The sequence below is a fragment of the Myotis myotis genome, unplaced genomic scaffold (genome assembly GCF_014108235.1).
Source record: "Myotis myotis isolate mMyoMyo1 unplaced genomic scaffold, mMyoMyo1.p scaffold_m19_p_11, whole genome shotgun sequence".
In the NCBI taxonomy this organism is placed as follows: domain Eukaryota; kingdom Metazoa; phylum Chordata; class Mammalia; order Chiroptera; family Vespertilionidae; genus Myotis; species Myotis myotis.
The window spans coordinates 41,285,159-41,306,949 of record NW_023416315.1 but is presented as its reverse complement, the minus strand read 5'-3'; the positions used below and the strand labels follow the sequence as shown (position 1 = coordinate 41,306,949).

The 21,791-nt window shown below is 38.5% G+C and overlaps 1 protein-coding gene across 1 annotated transcript in view; it reads left to right on the top strand.

The window, feature by feature from the left end:
- The first annotated feature begins 6,477 nt into the window (after positions 1-6,477).
- ZNF804B (zinc finger protein 804B) overlaps positions 6,478-21,791 on the top strand; it is a 387,118-nt gene continuing 371,804 nt past the window's right edge. The window contains exon 1 of the mRNA XM_036326998.1: positions 6,478-6,846. Coding sequence (XP_036182891.1) covers positions 6,739-6,846 — 108 coding nt within the window. The 5' untranslated portion in view covers positions 6,478-6,738. The remainder of the gene's footprint in view (positions 6,847-21,791) is intronic.

The window sequence follows — 21,791 nt, the reverse complement described above, 5'->3', positions numbered from 1 at the left end:
AATACTCATTTCCCTTTGGTGTTTACCTAGGAATAAAGTTTCTGAGTCATGGCATAAATAGAGTTTAGCTTTAGTAGATACAGCCAAACAGTTTCCCAAATGTGTTTTTCCAATTGTAAACTCCTATCACAATGTGAGTAAATTCCAGATCCTTGTAGGCAATCTGAAAAAGCTCTATTCTGTATAATTCCAACTATGTGACATTCTGGAAAAGGCAAAAATAGGAAGAAAGTAATAAGATCAGTGGTTGCCAGGAATTCAGGGAATAGAGGAAGGATGGAATAGATGGAGCACGGGAGCTTTTTTGAACAGTGAAAATATATGTATGAGATTGCGGTGTTGGATACATGCCATTTGTCAACATTCATAGAATGTATAACACAAATAGCAAACTTTAATAGAAACTGTGGACTTCAGTTGATATTGTATCAATATGACATCAATTATAAAAAATGTATCCCACGAAAGCAAGACATGAATAACAGGGAAAACTGTGTGTTGGGAGGGCAGGGTGAGGACTATGTGGGGACGCTTTATACTTTTTGCTCAATTTTTCTGTAAACCTAAAACTTCTCTGAAAAAATCAAATCTATTATTTTACTTTTAAAAAGTTTTCTGGGGGAGAGCGATCCCAGAGAGCTATACTTGCTTCGGTGGTCAAGAGGGCCTCTCTGAACAGACAGTCTTTAAATGTGACCAAGAAGATGGTTCCCTGATGAGTCTCAGATAAGAACATTTCCAGGGGATGGAACAGCTGGAGTAGAGGCTCTCCTGGGAGAGAAGCTGAGTGCGTGGGGAGCAGCTGAGGAGCCCAGGGAGAGGGGAATGCAGTAGAAGAAAGTGGGCAGGGACTGCAGTAAGCAGGGCTTTTTTTTTTTTTTTTAAACAGCATATAATTTGGATTTTATTCTGAACACAATATGTAACCATTAAGTGGTTTAACATAGGATATGACCTACGTTTTAACTATCCCTGTGGATGTTTCTAGTAGATATGGAGAGCAAACTGTGTATGACATTGGGAGCAGGAAGATTAGTTAGGAGGATATCGCAGTGGTCCAAGTAAGAGGTGATGCCGGCTTAGGATGAGGTGGGATAGTGGATATGGAGAGAAGGGGACCGCTTTGGGATGTGCTGAATAAAGGTAATGGAAGAGAGATGTTCTCACTCTGTCAATGACACAGTCATGCATCTGAAATATGTGGAAACGACAAATTGGTTATGGGATTAAATCCATGCCCTTTGCCATTCCTTTCCCCTTTCATGGAATGAAACCTCATCAGATCAATTATTGCTTTAAATATGTGAGCCTTATAAAATTGCACATGATGTTTGGTTTTCAGATTGTCTGTTGGGAATAGAATTCGACCTGTATCTAAAACTCACTCAATGTTGGCTTATTTCCTTTCACTTTGAGAAGTTAATACAACTGAATAATTTTGTGACTATAGCAACTCTGCAAGTAAAGACACACACGTTTCTGCTATTCAGGGTGAGCAAACCACATCTGGAATGTGGGCAGCCATGACGGGGAGTTGTTGGCTCTGAAGACATCACACTGATAGCTATCAATCACAATCTGGCAAGCAAAAGAAGGTAATTGTTCTTTTTTGTTTGTTTTAAAAACTTTTCTTAAAATTGGCTGAGAGTAGTAAATGTGCTAATTTTCCCCTTCGATATTTTAAGATGGATGGCATAAAAATAGAAAGTAAAGCAAAGAACAACCATAAGTGATTTAAAATATGGCAAATTAATAGAATTGGCATAATTCATTTCTAAAGAAGAAAGACCTCAAAAATTAAATAATTTTAAAGAAATGTAGGAAAATTACTACAGTCTCTGAAACATTACTATAAAAAGGGATTGTTTCTTAGGGGAAAACTCAGATGTATAGAGGACAATAGTCAAATGAACAAAAATGCCAGGATATTTAACAGATAATTTCAATTAAAAAAAAACTACGATAGGATTATATATTTTAATTGTAATTTAATTGTTAATCCTCACCCAAGGATATTTTTCCCATTAAATTTTTTAGAGAGTAGAAGGGAGGGAAGGTGGGGGAGAGAGAGAAAAACATTGGTGTGTGAAAGACACATCACCTTCCCCACTCACCCTGACCAGGGATGAACCTGCAACCCAGGTACATGCCCTTGACTGGAAATCAAACCTGAGACCCTTCAGCGAGAGGGCTGGTGCTCTAATCACTTAGCTACTGGCCAGGCTTGATTGTATCCATTTTGATTACTTAAGTCAGTCTTTTCATTTTAGAAATGTGTACCTGATTCTTAAAAATAATTAAACATCTTTGGGAATTATGTTTGCTTAGTGAAGAAGGCATAATATCCTTGGAGCTGTTATTTATAACATGTGACATCATTCATTTTTCAAGTCCATTTAAGGATACTTACATTTAAATTTTTAATGCTGTTTGCTACTGATATTTATGAAGAAATAGTGGTTATAGACTGAGCCACACTATCTCCTTTATTTATTTTTTGTCAAAATCGTCTCCTGATTTTGAAATTTTACTATTTGCATATACATTGTACCATTTGTATGGAATAGATCTAATGTCTATATGTGAGTAATATTACACATTCTCAGCTTCAAAAAACATTTTTCAGCTCTAAGTTTAATAAACAAAATTTCATAAAACACATCATGTCTTAACAGGAAGGAAAAGGTGGATATGTTATATCTATTGTCACTACCCATAATATTTTTTTATTTCAAAAACTCTTACCAACAAGATAGATACAAAATAATTAAATAATTCCTACAATTGCACTATCTCAGTGTCAGTAATTTTGCATTCAAAGTTTTCAAGGAATTGGCATTTTCTCTTTACATATTAAGACACTTTATAAACACTTAAAAAAACCCTTGAAAGAAACATATAAAATGTTTAAAATGAGAAATATATCTGTGTATTTCTTAATAAATACTAAGGATATAAGCTATTGAAATAATGGAAAAAAATCAACCCTATATTGGGCAGTTACAATAGTTATTTTAATTGGAATATATATATATATATATATATATATATATATATATATATATATACATATATATATGTATATATATATATATATATATATATATATATATATATATATATTTTGCCAGGGGCCATCACATCCGAAACAACCGAACAGACTACCGAACAGGCTGAGTGGAGTGACAAGGCCAGCAGGGGGTTTAGTGAGGGACGACCAAATGACTGAGCAGCAAGCTGTGTGGGGCGATAAGACTGGCATGGGGCTTAGTGAGGGATGACCCATTGACTGAACAGCAGGCTGCATTGGGCGACCAGGCCAGTAGGGGGGGCAGTAAGGGGTGACTAGGTTGGCAGGGAGGGCAGTTGGGGGTGACCAGGTCAGCAGGGGGGGCAGTAAGGGGCAACCAGGCTGGTAGGGGGGCCAGTTAGGGGTGATCAGGCAGGCAGGCAGGTGAGCAGTTAGGAGCCAGTGGTCCCAGATTGTGAAAGGGATCCCAGATTGGAGAGGGTGCAGGCTGGGCTGAGGGGACCCCCCCCCCCCGCACGAATTTTGTGCACCGGGCCTCTAGTATATATATATATATATATTGCTTAAGAGGTTTTTGAGTTGTTTGACTTGAAAAAAAATAAATTGCCTGTTTTCTTTTATCAGTTTCTGTCATTTGTGAGTGGGCCTCGGTGTCAACCAGGATACAAATTACAAATGGAACATTGTGGGGGACAGAAAGGAGAAACTGGGGAGAGGACTGAGAGCATTAGCCTTAAACTTGTATCAATTCCAGGGATAAGACAACGGAGGGAAATGAGGCCACCTTTAAACAATTAATTAAATTTATTGGGGTGACATTGGTTAATAAGTTCATACAGTTTTCAAGTGTGCATTACTATGTACATGATTTCTAGATTGTATTGTGTACCCACCACACATAGTCCAATCATCTTCCATCACCATATATTTTACCCTCTACCTCCTCCCTCCCACTTCCCTTTGGTAACTACCATGCTGTTGTCAGTCTGAGTCTCTGAGTTCAGTTTTATATCTCACATATAAAGGAAATCATACAGTTCTTAGCTTTTTCTGACTGACTTATTTCACTTACTATCATATTCTCACAGTCTATCTATGTTGTTGCAAATGCCAGTATTTCATCTTTTCTTATGGCTAAATAGTATTCCATGGACACATCCTCTTTATCCAATCATCTATCGAAGGACATCTTGGTTGTCTCCCTGTCTTCGGGACCACGGATAGTGCTAAGGAGCCCAAAACACACAATGGAATAAAGAAAGTCCTTTCCGTAAATAGTGCTGGGAGAATTAGAAAGCCACATGCAAAAGAATGAAACTAGATAACAGTTTTCCCTTGAACAAGAATTAACTCAAAATAGATGAAACACCTAAATACAAGACCTGAAACAATGAATTACATAGAAAAAAGGATAGGTACTAAACTTATGGACCCTGGTCTTGGAGAACATTTTATGAATTTGACCCCAAAGGCAAGGGAAGTAAAGGCAAAAGAAAGTGAATGAGACTATATCAAACTAAAAAGCTTCTGCACAGCCATAGAAACCACCAACAAAACAAAAAGGCAATCAAACCAAATGGGAGAAGATATTTGCAAACAACAGCTCCAACAAGGGGTTACTATCCTAGGTATATAACAATCTTATACAACTTAACACCAAACAGTTCAATTAAAAAAAAAATGGGCAGAAGACCTGAGCAGACACCTCTCCCAAGAAGACATACAAATGATCATCAGATATATGAAGAGATGTTCAGCTTCCCTACCTAGTAGGGAATTGCGAATCAACACTACAATGAGATACCACCTCTCGCCTGTTAGAGTGGCTATTACCAACAAGACAGGTAATACCAATTGTTGGAGAGGTTGTGTAGAAAAATGAACCCTCCTTCATTGCTGGTGGGAATGTAGACTGGTACAGCCACTATGGAAAACCTTATGGTGGTTCCTCAAAAAAACTAAAAATAGAGTTACCACAGAACCCAGCAGTCTCTCTTCTGGGTATCTACCCGAAAAACTCAAAAACACATATTCCCAGAGATATATGCATCCCTATGCTCACTGAGATATATGCAACCCTATGCTCATCTTCTTGCCAGCACAGGCCCTCCAGGTGGGGTGAGAGGGATCACAGAACCCCATTGGTGGGGGAGAGGGTGCCTTTGGACTCTGCAAGGCCTCCCTTCCCTTTTCTGCACAAGTATTTTTTAAAAAATATATTTGTATTTATTTTAGAGAGGAAGGGAAAGGGAGAGACAGATAGAAACATCAATGATGAGAGAGAGTCATTGATCATCATTGATCTGCTGCCTCCTGCACATCCCCTACTGGGGATTGAGCCTGCAACCCAGGCCTGTGCCCTTGGCCAGAATCAAACCCTGGGACCCTTCAGTCCGCAGGCCTATTCTCTATCCATTGAGCCAAACCAGCTAGGGCTCTGCAAAAGTCCTTTATTCCCAGTGCAGCTCGCGCCCTGGTGGCTTGATTTAGAGTAAAGGATACAATGTCCGTTAAAAATAACATTTCCCAGGGGTAATTTCAGAGATTGTGAAGACAGAAAGTACTTTACAGACCAAAAATAGCCGCCTCTCTGAAGATACAGGATGATCTGTGAGTGAGTATAACTCTGGATATATATGTATGTATATACACACATACGCATGTTTCCTTATGTAAGTTTTCTACCGAAAACTTGCTTCCTTCTCCATCCGTGACCTGCCACAGGGCATCTAAAGTGTCCGCCCTATTTGCGGCTGCCACTTGCATCCTCATCCCCGGCTGGGGAGCTGTGGCTTCTGCTGACCCGGCCTTCAGCCGGAGTGCAGAGGAAATGCTGAGGTGCGCGGGCAGGGAGGGTAAGGAAACGCTCCCTTCCCGCTCCTCTCCTCCCTGCAGACCACGCTAGGCAGCCCGGCCTCTGCCCCAAACAGTGCAAACTTGGCCCCCAAATGGGGCGCAGAGAACAGCGGGCTGGGTGGCCTGGCCGATGGCAGGATGCTGAGCCTCCCGCCATCGCCATGGCAGCTGTCACCTCCTAGCCCAGCCGGCCACCCCGTGCGCCCGGACTGCTCGGAGCTGCGGTGCTAACAGCTCCGGCTCCCGCGTCCCTGCGTCCCCAAACTCCCTATCCTCCCCAGCCCGCCTGTCGCCTTCCCCATCTCCTCCCCCGCCACTGCCGCGGGCGCAGGGATTTGGCGCTTGCAAGGACTCCCCGCCACACTCCCCGCACAGGCTGCTGCTGCTGGATCCTCGGCGCCGCAGCCCACAGCTCAGCCTGCTGTCGCCCCCGCCGGAGCCTGGGGACCCTCGCCGAGCATCCCCGGCTGGCTTCGGTGCCCGGCGGGGGCAGGAGGAACCGGAGGGGAGCTCCTGATTCCCCAGCGGACCCAGGAAGTTGTCCTTAAAAAGACATCTCTCCAGCCCTGCGGTGGAGCAGTCACCTCGCCGCCAGCGGGTCAGAGCAGCATGTGGACTGGCTCGCAGGGTCCCCTAAGTGATCTGTGGCTGCCGCCGCCTTCAGAGCAGCCGGGACCGGCAGCCGGAGCCCAGCGCGCGGGGCGAGGAGCGGGGACGCGCGCCCCCCGCGTCCTGCTGGCCACTTCTCCTCGGGAGGTGGCAGTCGCTGCTGCTCCTGAGAAGCCGGCCGCATTTCCGCGGCTGGTCGCCTGGTAAGAAGTTGAGACTCTGTACCTCCCGTCCGGACCCACATGGCTTGTTACCTGGTCATCAGTTCGAGACATCTCAGCAATGGGCACTACCGGGGCATTAAAGGAGTCTTCCGAGGGCCCCTCTGCAAGAACGGATCTCCGTCTCCGGTAACCTGCGCACACGCGCGAGCACACACACACATACACACGCACACGCACACACACCACAGCACACGCACTCGCCTTCAGAATCATTGTAAACAAAGAGATACTGTCCTGGTACATGCAGTGGGTGGCGGATAATGACCGTATCTTATAGGCATATTGTGTCTGTTTATACAATTTATTGACTGTTAGGGGTACGTGTTTACATGTGTATTTCCAACACACTCATTAGCATTTCTAGTGCTATGGATGCAAATATTTGCTGAATGCAGTTCACCGAGGGGCTGTGAGGGTAGCTCCTGTGTGGCTATCTCCAGTTGTGGATCTGCTGATTTGGACAGTGTAGAAAGTTTGAATGGCACGTTATAACCACGCTTTGTGAAGTCAGCAGTTGGGATTAGTTGAATAATGCTGCTGGTACTTTAGAAGACAATAAACTTTTAAATATTTTGCATCAGAGTACTGGCAAAGGTCAAGGTGTTTGATGTGGAAACTTGATGCATTCTAATGAATGGTTCTCTAAGGAAAGACCAAGAGTTCTTTGTGGAAATACGACTCGGATGGTTTGTTGTTATATACAAGTCTATTCACATGCAATTTGAGTGATTGCTATTTAATTTAGTAAACTATTCAACTTGGCTTCCTATTTGATTTATTCTTTTTTAAAAACATAATTTTTGACCAGAATCTATGACTTTAATATATTATTAATTAATTTCTTAGTACATACTATATAGAGACTAATATTTTAAGGATTAAGATGTATTTCAAGGAAACATTTGTGGCATGATGTATTTTTTAAAGTTTTGGGTTATTAGTGACTAAATGTCTAAACTTAAAGAACAATTTTTCTAGTTTAATCTAAAAACCAGTATTTTGGGTCTTTATGATATAACAAAGGAACACTTAGGTTGCCTGATTTTTATTTATTTTCTTAGTACTTTCCATCATGGTTTATTGCTTCATTATCATGAATTATTCAAATCTGTAATGTATTATAAAAACCTGTAATGTATTCTAAAAAGTGCTGTATGTGATTTGCATGAGAAATATAAATAAGAAAGTGCAAGAACCCAAAGATATCACTAGGACTCCTAATTGTGACAAAGTATTTCCTCACATGCTTCCATGCACTGTAAAAAGTGGATCCGTACAATCTCCCTCCCCTCCCCTCCCCACAAACCGCTGTATGGTGCTGAAGCAGAAGTGTTTGATGGAATATACTGTTTGTGTTGGCATTTACAATTAAATTCACAGGGTTGGAAGACTCGGGGAGAGTTTTAGTTGAATAAAGCCCACATTTGATCCTGAGCAGCTGTGGTCAGAATCCTTCCTGTACTTAAAGATTTTCAGGATTGGAGTTTCCATAGTCTCAGCAAACCACCTTAATGTTTAGCAAACCACAGTGTCAGGATGTTCCTTATAGCAAAATAAATCCTTCAAATTCTTCTTTTTCAAGCTCATTTTGCCTTGAAAACCTCTCATGTTCCACCCTTCTAATAGGTGTTATTTTTCAACCTTTAATAATCTTTGTGGCTGTCTTCCAAAAACCTGTCTTTGGTTATGGAAATCTGAATTGGAAACTGTTTTGTAGTATATGTGCCTTAATAATTCACAGGGTAAAGGGAGAATCACTTCCTAGTTTCTACATTGTTTAGTTCTATTTGAGTTGGTTAAAATATGATGTTAATCTTCCAAAATCTAAAGGGTTTGCAGGAGAAATTTATGTCACTTGGTGAAAAGTGTCCTTCCTCTCCCACTATGGTCACTCATCTCCCAGGTGCTTGACTGAACCGCAGGGAATGGACAGGTGACTGTGGATGTGAGAAGACAGCCCATCCTCCTCATGGTTCTGCTGGCTGATTAGGCGCTCACACCCACAGGACACTATTTTCATTAATTTTGGGCTGGTTTTTACTGAAATACTAATTTATTTTTATATAGACACTATACTTTAACTCGCTGATTCATTCTCTCTAATATTTATACATTTGACTTAAATTACATTTGCATACTTTAAAATATCTAAATTAGTGTGTATATGTATTGTCTGAACTTGATTTATTTTGTCTTCTTTTACATTTTGCTATTGAATTTGAATTACTTTTTCAAGGTTTGAATAGTCTCTCACATGAGCTTGGCAGTATATGACAAATTGATGTTCATTCATTCTGCCATGGGCAGGTTGTTAGACAAGTCAGAGTTGCCTTCACATTGCATAACACTAGTCTTTCTCCCTAAAATCAATTGGTACCTTCTGTACCCTAGACCTTTGGGCATTTAAATAATAGTTCCCTGGTCTAGATGACTTTATATTTGCCTTCTTTATGAATGAGTTGTAAAGCATGAAACTAAAAACTCTGGTTATACATCATTTCTTTTTTATAATCATCAATACACACCCCCCAAACTTTCAGGTTAACATACATTTATTGAGTTTTTTCATCAGTATAAATATTATACTCACATATTCATAAGGTAAATTTATTTTTTTCTTGAAATACATAGCTACTTCTACAGTACTTTGTTTTTTCAAATTTAGTGCCCAGAATAGTTTCAAATTGACCTCTACATAAATTACATTAATTATTTGCACTCATTGAGACTCAGTTTATATAGATTGGGATATCATTAGTTGATTTAACTCACTCACATTAAATTCTAGAATACTTCAGCTTTAGTTCTTACTCTTTAATTCTAAGAGTAAGATTTTTTAATCCACATTTTTGTTTTAATAGAGCTGTTTAAAAGTAGCACATAACACTATTGAATGAGACTATTTGGTAACTTTGTTATTGAAAGGAGAAAGCCAACATTCCTTTTTGATATAATAAGAGTTTCTTCTTTTGGAGTTCTGATATAAATGCACCTAATATGAATTTACTATTTCAATGTCTTATAGGTATTATTCTTCAGTTATATATTTAAAGGAGTTGTATACATTTGTCATGTTCAAATCACGGGCCTGTAGAATCTGAACACATGATATTAAACTGACAGTGCAAAAGGGAATGATTATATATATATATATATATATATATATATATATATATATATATAATTTCAAAGGATTTCATTTAGAAAACATGGAATCATTATATGGAATTCTGATAATAAATACTTAGTGGGATACTTGAGAAATAAATAAAGCATTTTACCCCCAAACAATTTTCCCAGATCAGCAAATTGAAAATCTTAGAGTGAAATTCAGCTCCTGTCTTCAAAGTAACAACATGCAAATGTCTTATCTGTGGCATCTCTCTTCCTTTTGGAAACTTGGTGTGAAAAAAATAGCATACTGCCTACATGCTAATCAGAATGTGAACAATTGATTTAAGATGGTTTATGTTACTTTAAATCCAGGGATAAAGGAAAGAATAATGACAGAAAGTATTGCATAGTGTTTAATGCTAAAAATCTCTAATTTTAGAAAATAAATTTGCATCCTCCTTCATTTTAGGATATTTACAACCTTTCCTATCAGAACTCTGAAATAATATGTCTGAATGATGACTGTTAAAATCACTGTGTGATGCATACACGCACACACACACACACACACACACACACCCATTGTTACCAGTGCTGAAGCATAAATAATTAGCCTATACATTATTTCATAAACTTTTTTATCATCAAATACATTGATGATAAACTTTGTCACAATAACTGAAGTATTCAATAAGAAAACAGTCCGTTGGTAAATTCATTTCTTTGTGAACTTCTAAGTTCTTCTATCAGCATGTTTGAAAGCAATGAAACAAGTAATATCCTCGATGTAGTGTCAAAAATATATTGGAATAGATTCTTAGTTATTTTATGGACTTCAAAATTGTCAAACTTAGATTCAAGTATGGTTTATTATAGTTTACTTAATCTGGGTAAGGTTAATAGTAAGACTGTCATTCAGAATATCTATTGATGAAATGTTAATGATAATCATAGTAATATATTGTTGAACTTATTACCACTGTTTAGAAGCTTAGATAGCGTGATAATTCTTAAGTGATTATTCCTGAAAGCACCATCCAGGAATTATCTGTTTCTGGAAATGCCTATTGTCTTCCCCTGAAATATTGGATGAGAAGATAATTCTTGGGATTTTTATCTGAGTAACAGATCAGGTCCTTGGAATTTTGTTGTTATTTTGTTTTGTTTGGTGATCTTATTCTGTTACCCAAATAAAGTGCCTAATAGAAGTAGTTGACATACAAAAATAATTTAATTTTTTATTTTTCATTTTTCTAGTTTTCAGATGAACAAGTTTATAATATATAATCTGCATATTGTATGTTCATGACCCCAAGTCAAGTTTCCTTCTTTCACCGTTTATCTGCTCCCCTTTACCTTCTTCTACCTCCCACAAACAAGCATTTTAGATGAGCTAAAAATTCCTATAAAGCCCCCTTTTAAAAATTACAAATGCATATGTATAAATGAAAGAAGTTCTGGAAAAGACTATCTTGAGGGTCCATCTATTCATAGAACTTCTTAAATGAGGAAATGAGTGAGGTTACAACCTTGTTCTTTATTCTGATATCTATGATCTTCAATTATATGTATTTCATTATACTTAATAAGTACAAGTTAAACACATCCAAAATGCTCTCAAACTGATGTGCCAAAAAATAATTACGAAGATATGCTCTCCCATAGAAAAGTCACCTGCATCCTATTCTCAAATTCATGAATGCATAATGCTGCCTTTCATATGAAAACTTTTAGATGTTTTCAATAAAGGTTCAGTTACAATTCTTGATGTTTTCTTTCTTATGCCAAATATTATATTAAGCAACCTCTTTTCTTCTCATTGCCTTTTCAACCCTTTCTTCTTTCCCCCCAACTAATTTCAGAAACTAGTAGTTGGCATTTATGCTTTAAAAATGTGTCAACTTTCTAGGAGTTAAATTTAGTTTTCTCTGACTTCAGAAAGTTTGCATGATAAGATGAATCAGATGAGTATTTGAGTGCATTGTGGCTTTATTTGATTATATAGCATTTATTTTGTAATTAAAATTTGATGTATCAAATCCCTTGATTTGTTCTTTTCGATATACAATTAAGATAAACTCTATTTTAGGTTTCCCCCATAATTTGGGAACAAAATAAGAATAAAACATATTAGCATCGTAGGTAGGCTAAATGGGGACTGTATTTAACAAAACTTAATCACTTATAGTTTTAAAAAATTTGGTGTTAATTGTAACTGTGAAATCTTTTCATATAATGCATAAATACTAAGATACATATTTTTCACGTGTTAATGGAGCTCAAAATGTCAATAGGTTCAAGGGTGTATTGAGAGCAAGAAACAAGAAGAGAAATATATATTTCAAATAACTTTTGAAGTGTATTTTAGTGTGAGTTTGGTTTATTCAAAATGCACACTGCCAGAATAATTTTTAGTAAATATGTACATATTTCGTAGAAAATAATTTGAATCAAAATTGAAATAAAAGGGCTACTTTGCTCAAATATGTCATTTGGTTTTAGCAAATATAGTTTTTCAGGTTATCTTTATAAAATGACAGGCAACAGCCTTTTATTGACAGATTTTATAAATCAGGTTTACTTACTGGATAAGGTCTGGAGAGAGAAATGAAACATTTGATATATTTTTTGAAAAAGTATAGTTATGATGGTAATAGGAATATACGAATCACCAAGTTCCATAGTCTCCCTTACATTGGAAGTAACTTTTGGACTTGAAAAGAAATTCTGGAAAGATGACTTACAACATACTTTGGATATGTTCACTAAGGCATTGTTAGCTTATTGAAGACAAAACATGGAAAAGGATATGACAAAGTATTTAAAATAGGGCTTTTAATGATACTCACTAATGATCTTATTTTTCCTGAGGTGCACCCTGAAAACATGCATTGAACTAAACTCTCTTTTATTCATATTTGATACCTAAAATCTAAACATATATTTCTAATATACTAGTACTTTTTCTTCACAGATAAAGAGAACTATAGAGTTAACTATTTTTCCTTTCTTCTTTGGCTGGTAGGAAACCTTGAGACAAAGCTGTGGCCTAACCAAGTGTTGCAGATTGATGTTGGCCTTTAAAGCAACATCATGTCCCTACCTTTGCTCATCTCCTATCCCAATGTTAGCTCTTATTTTAACTTTATTTTCCACAGCTCTCATTCTTTTAACTTTATATTTTATTGTTTTAATGTATAAAGTTGCTTTCAGATGACTTAGGTCTGTTTGTGAAAGCAAGGCAGGCTATAAATAAATAATAAAATATAGACTGTCCAAATATAGAGATGCCACTTAGGATTTTGTACTGGGCAGTTTTGAGAATGATTCATGGGGAGTATTCATTTTGTTCACTTGTAGCAAGTACAATTAGGACTGCCAATTTTTTGCTTTGACAATTGGAAAATTCCTCTTGGCAAATATTATTTCACTTTTGTGTGGGTGTAAGAGGCAGAATATATTTTATTTTTAAATTAATACTGCCAATTTTTTTAAGCAATCTTTCCCCTCCCTCTTATTCTACTTGCCATTGATTCTTATTCCTTTGATTAACATGATTATCAATTTTTAAGTATCTTTTTGGTTGATGCATAAGTGTTGGCATATGCTTTTAACTCCAGATGTATAAACCCTTGCAAATGGGGAGAACAATTCCATGCTACCTGCCCCCTGACCCAAACATATAAGTCCCTTCACTGTTTAGCATCCACATGTGACTTTCATCTCTAGTTCAGAATTTAGAGCTCCCTCCATATCTCCATTCAGAACCTACCTACCAATGTTCTCCCCTTGCTCTCCTTCCCACAGCTATTACTCATCACTTCACTTGTCCCATCTACTTCCCGACCAACAAATATAGTCAGCCACATGTCCTTTCCAAATCTCCATTTTGCTATAATTATATTCCCTAACATCATCTTGGCAAGCAAAAGCTATATCCATTTCCTCTTTGTGAATGAAATAATTATCATATTCTAAACAGAAAATAACCATTGGTCCCATTTTTGAATGATGTTGGGGATGGAGAACCCATGTAAGTCTGACTCTCCCCATTCATTTGCTTCATTTGCTTGTGAAGTCAACAGACATAGAGGTGGCCATATTAATTGCACTCATGTTATCTGAAAATGCTCAAAGCTGTCTAAGATTCTTCATGATCCAGCCTCTAGCTACAGAGTCAGTTTTAACTCCCTTTAATCTTCTATCTGATTCTGTCGTTCAGCCATACTGAACTACTCCGAGTTCTTGATTACGACAAGTGTTTATAGAATTTATGCCATTGTACATGCTGTTTCCTCTGTCACAGATGCTTTTTTTTGCCTTGTTTTGTTGGGCCATGCTTGCAGACTTATTAAGGAGTTGGTTTCTCATGTGAGTCTACACCAGTGATGGCGAACCTATGACACGTGTGTCAGAGGTGACATGCGAACTCATTTTTTTTTGGTTGATTTTTCTTTGTTAAATGGCATTTAAATATATAAAATAAATATCATAAATCTTTGTTTTACTATGGTTGCAAATATCAAAAAATTTCTATATGTGACACAGCACCAGAGTTAAGTTAGGGTTTTTCAAAATGCTGACATGCCGAGCTCAAAAGGTTCGCCATCACTGATTTACACTGAGTTCCCTATCATGGGTCCAGGGCTTCTCCTGCAGGCTGCTATTACAGCCATTTTCTGCTTTGATTATCACTGAACCTATTTGTTTCTTGGTCTCAATTTCACCATGAAATGTGAGATCCTTTGTGCCATGTCTACTGTTACCCTTATATCCCCAAAACTGAGCACAGCTTCTGGTTTATTATTGATTTTAATATAAAACAAAAGGATTTCAATAGAAATTTAATTGATAGAAATATGTACCCTTTAGTCCTACTGGTAGCTCCATGAAGAAAACTCTTTTCTTAGAGAAATTTTTCCCAGGTTCATTAGAATCTTCTAGAATGCAAACTGTTCTACTGATGGATTGAGTGGTCAGTGTTTTTATAGTAATGCTTCTCACTTTAATGTCTACCAAGATTGCTCGGTCAATTGCTTCAAGCATAATTTAGTATTTTCTATTAATCCAAATTGCAGAGTACTATATTCCATATCTTTTGTTAAAGGCCACATGAGAAGATTGGTTATATATAAATGGATGAAATTCATACATGAGTTAGTTAAGCCATATTTTTCATTGGAATATTTTTTTTTATAGTTTATTGATTTCAGAGAGGAAGGAAGAGGGAAAGAAAAATAGAAACATCAATGATAAGAGAGAATCATTGATCAGCTGCCTCCTGCACATCTCCTACTGGGGACCAAACCTACAACCTAGGCATGTGCCCTAGACCAGAATCAAACCTGGGACCCTTCAGTCTGCAGGCTGACGCTCTATCCACTGAGCCAAACCAGCTAGGGCTTATTGGAATATTTAATAGTTTCTGAGAAATGAATTGCAAGTCAGGAACTTGATCATTCTCTTTCTATTTAGCAGTGTGTAGTAAGGAGAAAAAATTGTGGTATGTAAACCCTATCTTTCTCTTATTCTTTCACTCTGCCTCTGTCTATTTATCTCCTCTATCTCCATCTCTCTCTCTCTCTTCCTCTTTCAAAAGACCTAAAATAATTCCCTGATCAGTGGTTATTATTGCCTGAACTTATCAGCTGCACACTTTCCAACAAGGCTTTGGTAGCACTTGTCCTTTCTTGGATCAGTCTGGATGTAGCCACTGTTCAAAGAGGAGCTTGGAATTCTTCTAAACAATGATTTTTATCTAAAATATCCAGCCATATAGTGTGGACACATAGAGAGATAATAGTAATCAATTGGAATGAAGAGAATCAGGTTTATTGTATGGTCAGTTTCTTAATACAAATAAACTTTTTATATAGTTGTTAACAGATATTTGATTTCTTTGCTTTTTTATAGGATATAAACTTTGGAGGGCACTTGGCAATCTAGTTTAGCCTCCTACTATATACCTTTTAACATATCATAATGACAAAGACTCCATGTTATAATATTGACAACCTTTGACTCTTTTAACTTACATGGCAAAGAGAGCTTTGCAGATGTGAGATAGTTAAGGAGGTTGAGGAGATTATCTTGGAATATGTAGGTGGGCCCAGTGTAATCACAAGAGTCCTTATAAGAGGGAAGCAGAAGTGTCAGAGTCAGAAAGAGCTCTGAGGAGGTTGTGATGCTGGCTTTGAAGATAGGGGAAGGGACCACAAGCCAAGGAATGCAGGTGACTTCCTGAAGTTGGAAAGGCAAGTAAATGGTTTTGCTTATAGATCATCCAGAAAAAAATCACCGCCATACTAACACCTTGATATTAGTCCAGAAAGACTTCCAACTTAAGAACTGTATGATAATAGATTTATATTGTCAGTACATTTGTGATAATTTGTTAGAGCAGCCATAGGAAAGTAACACAACCACTCTTAATGTGGGTGCACATTTCCAATGGTGGGTGGGCTGCTTTGCTCGCTGAAGTGACTGGTCCTCTTGTGAGACTAATGTAATTAACACCGAGCCTTCTTCTGTCTCTACCAATGTCTCTGCCTCCTTCTTCCATTTACTCGCTGGTCCTTAGTGTGCTCTTTAGAAGAGGAGGGTACATCTGCCCACTCTTTAACATCACACCCCTGCAACTATTCAGAGACATCTGGAAATTTTTCATTGTTAAGTCATGTAAAGGACTGAAAATTATGTGAGAATTAACTAATCTTCTTCCATGTTCCGCACTTGTATTATTTTCTTATGTATTGATTAAACTTTCTGCAACTCAAAATGCTTTATTACAGTTTTTATGTAATACAAGTTTTGAAATATAACATCCTGACAATTCATTTTTTTAAATTATTTTATTTTTTCCATCAGCTTTTATCCTCTCTGTGCCCTCTACCATCCCTACCTATCCCCCTCCACTCTGCAATCACCACACTCTTGTTCTTGTGCATGAGTTCTCTCTCTCTCTTTTTTTCTCTATCCCTCCCCCTCACTCTCCCCTTGCCCCACTGTTTGCCTGCTCTTGGTCTATGAGTCCATCTCCATTTTTCTTAGTAGTTCAGTTTGTTCATTAATTTTCACATATGAGTGAAATCATATGGTATTTGTCTCTCTCTGACCGGCTTATTTCACTTAGCACAATATTCTCCAGTTCCATCCATGCAGTTGCAAAGGATAAAATTTTCTCCCTTTTCAACAGAGTAGAACTTTTATATTATTCAAAAGTGGTAAACTCAGTAAGATGTTATTATATATTTAGGAAAATACTACCCACTATTTCAAATAGTATTTACTTTTCCCAGATATTTTTCTGTTGAACTATATACACATAATCTATACAGAAGATTCATTTAAGAACCCTAAAACAAGATCATCTTAAGGACACATCTTAAGGCTATTGTTCTTAGTTTGTGTAGTCTTTGATTAGGATATCTACAAATTTCATAGGGGTGAGAACATTACTTTTAAAAAAGTGATGGGATCCACTGAAGTAATAATTATAATTTTATGAAATCGCCAACATTGCCTGTTGCTTGGCCTAATGCTATCAAAATGAAAAGTTATTTTTTAACTTCTGTATTAAACAACAACATCTACACTAATAAAAGACAAACATGCAAATTGAGCTTACCTTCACTATGCCTTAAGCCATGCCCACCAGCCAATCAGAGCGACTATATGCAAATTAACCCAACCAAGGTGGCGGCCGGCAGCCACAGAGCTGGAGCAAGCAGGAGGCTTGGTTGCCCCAATGATGGAGGAAGCCAAGCTTCCCGCCTGCCACGGCGGCTCTGAGCTCCACTCAAAGCAACAAAGTTTCAATTATAGAAGGTAAATAAACCCCAGATACCTGCTTTCAGTCAGCCGTGGCCATGGAGCTGGAGCGAGCAGGAGGCTTCCCTTCGCACACCCTGGCTGGCTCTGAGCTCCTCTCAAGGCTACAAAGTTTCAATTATAGAAGGTAAATAAATCCCAGAATAAAAAAGAAAAAGAGGAGAGTCTGGGAGCTTCTGTCTCCAGGGGGCTTGACCAGCCTGAAAATGGCCCTCAGCCCCTCACCCAGACTGGCCAGGCACCCCAGTGGACCCCCATTCTAAAGGGGGTGTGGCCAGCCTGAAAACAGCCATCAGCCCCTCACCCAGACCCAGGCTGGCCAAACCTCCATGGGGTGAGGGTCCCCACTGTGGGGGTGGGGGGCTTGACCAGCCTGCAAACAGCCATCAGCCCCTCACCCAGGCTGTCCAGTTACCCCAGCAGGACCCCCACCCTGATCCGGGACACCCTTCAGGGCAAACCAGCCAGCCCCCCGCCATGCACCAGGCCTCTATCCTATATAATAAAAGGGTAATATGCAAACTGACCCTAACATAGAAAGACTGGGAATGACTGGTCACTATGACACACACTGACCAACAGGGGGTAGACACTCAATGCAGGAGCTGCCCCTGGTGGTCAGTGCGCTCCCACAGGGGGTGCTCTGCTCAGCCACAAGCCAGGCTGACGGCTGCCAGTAGAGCAGTGGTGGTGGGAGCCTCTCCCACCTCCTCAGCAGCGCTAAGGTTGTCTGACTGCAGCTTAGGCCTGCTCCCTGCTGGCAAGTGGACATCCCCCAAGGGCTGCCAGGCTGCCGGGCTGCCAGAGGGATGTCTGACTGCCAGCTTGGGCCCGATCCCCCAGGGAGCAGGCCTAAGCCAGCAGGTGGACATTCTCCGAGGGGTCCCAGACTGTGAGAGGGCATGGGCAGAGCTGAGGGACCCCCCCTGAGTACAGAAATTTTTTTGTACCGGGCCTCTAGTAATATATAAATTGTCACAAATTATAAGTGTGCAGCTTTTTGATGCTCCAGATATAAATACAGAACATTACAACTCCCTGGAAGACCTGGTGTACCCTTTTTCAAGCCCCATCCACTCCAAAGGCAAAGACTGCCCTAACACAAGATTATGAACTGCTTTACTTTTAAAAATGCTATTAAAATGAGTTTTAGCAAAGAACATATATATTTGCAGCTCAACTGACAGTAAACTAATTAAGGCCCTCTTTTTTTTGACATGGGATGATAGACTTCACTTTGCTACTTTACTTTGACTGACCAAAGCTAACTTACTAATAATTTGAAACAAATGAACAAAAGAATACTGATTAGGTAATAATGAATAGATTATGCTAATAAAACACATGGTTTATATCCAGGGTAACATCTGTGAAGTATTTCATTATCTATTCCTTAACACTACTTGTTGAAATTCAAAAATCCGACCATAATGTAGATTTACAAATCTCTCACAAATGGTTAGAAATGGCTCTGTTGAGTTTTCATTATTTGAGAGATGTGTATTTAGTGGAAAATAATAAATTATTTAAGGAAAGAAACCTCTAGCTTGGACTTCTAATAAAACAAAATTTATGTACAAATGATATGTAAATTTTATTACAAAAGTTGTAATTTCACACACATGCATGATGATAAAATACATATGTTTGCTTTACTAGGGAAACAGGAGTTTTGCCAAGAAGATTATAGATAAAACCCAAATAATGCATATATTAATCAATCCTAGTTTAATTGAATTTAAATATATTTAAAGAATGAATCTTATATTTTCATTAAAATTCAGTGCTTATCTTCCAATATCCATATGCTATACAGTATGAGTTCAAGAATTCCATATGATGTCCCTGGGAGAATCTGGTAACGATCACTTAGGAACCTCAGAAACACCTTAATGATAAGCTCAAGGAGGCTCAAAAAAGTTTCCCCTAAACTGAGTTCTCAAGGAGGAGGGGGGGTTGATTTGAAATAGAGTCAATTGGAACTAACCAGTGTGTGAGGCAAAAATCTGGTTATAGAAGGCTGGTCTGGGAGAAGCTTAAGATTTCTAGAATTGGAAACAGAAGACTATTTCAATTGGGAAGTCAAAATTATTATTATTCTTTTAAATCTTTATTGTTGAAATATGCACGTATGGCTACTGACATATGAGTTCTTTTCAGTATGGCTTGGTGACAAAGGTTGCATGTTTTTATATTTATTTAACCTTTTAAAACATGATGTTTGGAGGGTTTTGTAGTATTATTGATGTATGTGTTTTGCTTGTTTTATGCAGTTACCCCCTCATGCCCCTACAATTTTCAGGTGGCAGCATGGAGAATCTCCTTTCATATCTTCAGCAGAGAGACGTGGTGAAGCATATTGAGTTTAGAGTTGGACTGACCTGACCTGGTGCGACCTCCCACTGCAGCACTGACTAGTTCTGTGACTGCTTCACCACTGGGAGCCTTAGCTTGTTCCCTGGTGACATGACTTGCCTTATAGGGCCATGGTAAGAAGTGAATGAGCTAATGAATGCTAAGCACTTAGTGTCTGGCACACAGTAAGTGCACAGTGAAAGGCAGCCGATGGCTATCGCTGCTGCAGTTGGCTCGTTCTGTCAAAAACAGTTTCCTTGACCTTTTAAAATGTTCTGACGCCTGGCCAGTGTGGCTCAGTTGGTTCAGTGTCATCCCGTGCACTGAAAGGTTGCCAGTTCTATTCCCAGTTGGAGAGTTTAAGGAAGGCAACCAACCAATGTTTCTCTCTCACATTGATGTTTCTCTCTTTCTCTCTCTCTCTCCCTCTCTCTCGCTATTCCTCTCTCTAAGCATGCCCTTGGGTAAGGATTAAAGAAAATGTTCTGAGCACTGACTGGAAACTCAGCACTTTCATATCAAATTGTTGAAACTGTTGCTCTTTCAAATAAATGGCCCTATAAAGTTGCTCTTACACTGTAGCTGTGTTTTCTTGGGAAGGGAAGTACAGGCATGGAGGCCAGTCAGCTTCCTGTTTAATACACCATTGCAAACAGCAGCCGTGCATTTTTACAACTTTTATAATGAAAATGCTCAGTACCTCAGTATGCCCTACTCTCCCGATACAGCTTTAATCCAAGACAATGATACATTTAAAGTGGCTTTTCTATTTTTCTTGTTTTTGTCAAATCAAATTGAGTTGAGTGGTTTTTATAATGTTGCTGGCTGTAGAAGGGATTTTCCTCTTTTCTATAGAGATAGTTACTTAATGTAAGGCTACTGTCTCTTTGCTGATAAGCATTCAATCTGATCACTATATTTAAATATCTTTCTCTGCCTTGGGAAATTTTAATGAACCAATCAGTTATTTTTCCCTCTATCATTTTCTCTCCCCAATTAAAAAAACAACAACAAACTATAACAGTTATATATTTGAAAGGAGGAAATACTATTGACTAAGAGTTGTGGATATTTTACATATGTTCACATTATGAGCGAATTTAAGGTCCATGTGTAGATACAAACTTTTGTACACATACATTCTGCTCTTAGCATATATACTAGTAGAAAGTATTCAATTGATGCCTACCAGTTGCCACTTCATGTTGCAAAAAGTGTTTGTATCAGTATCTAGTCATGATAACAGAAACCATTCTCAGCTTTTCAGTGGGAGTACAATGCAAGAGCTTTTTTGTTTTATTTTACATTTTTTTTTAACAAATGTGTTGAAAAGCCTGAGGGAGAGAAAAGAGGAAGGTGCCATAACCCAGAGATTAGTAACTGCAGTAAGTCACTGCAGCCCCTCGGGCTGGAGGAGCACAGGGGGAACTGGTATTGCCTGGACCCTAAAGCCTTCCTCTGATGGCCCTGCTGCCGCAACTGCTGCTTCTGAATCCATCTCCTTGCTGCTCTGCAGGCATTTAAGAGTTTGCTGATCTTTCTGATTATGGTTCCTTTTTCCAGAATTGGGCTTAAAAATTTGTGAATATTCTAGAGAAAGACCATCAAATTGGCTGATCTCAATGCAATCAATAGTAGGCACTTTCTGAGTATATGTGTCAGGTTCTCATGATTCTGGAATAAAAAGATGGAAAAGAAGATTGCTAAATTACATGTCCAATATGACATCGTAGCTACTTATAGTAAAACCAAGCTAGGATGGCCTTTAGAGC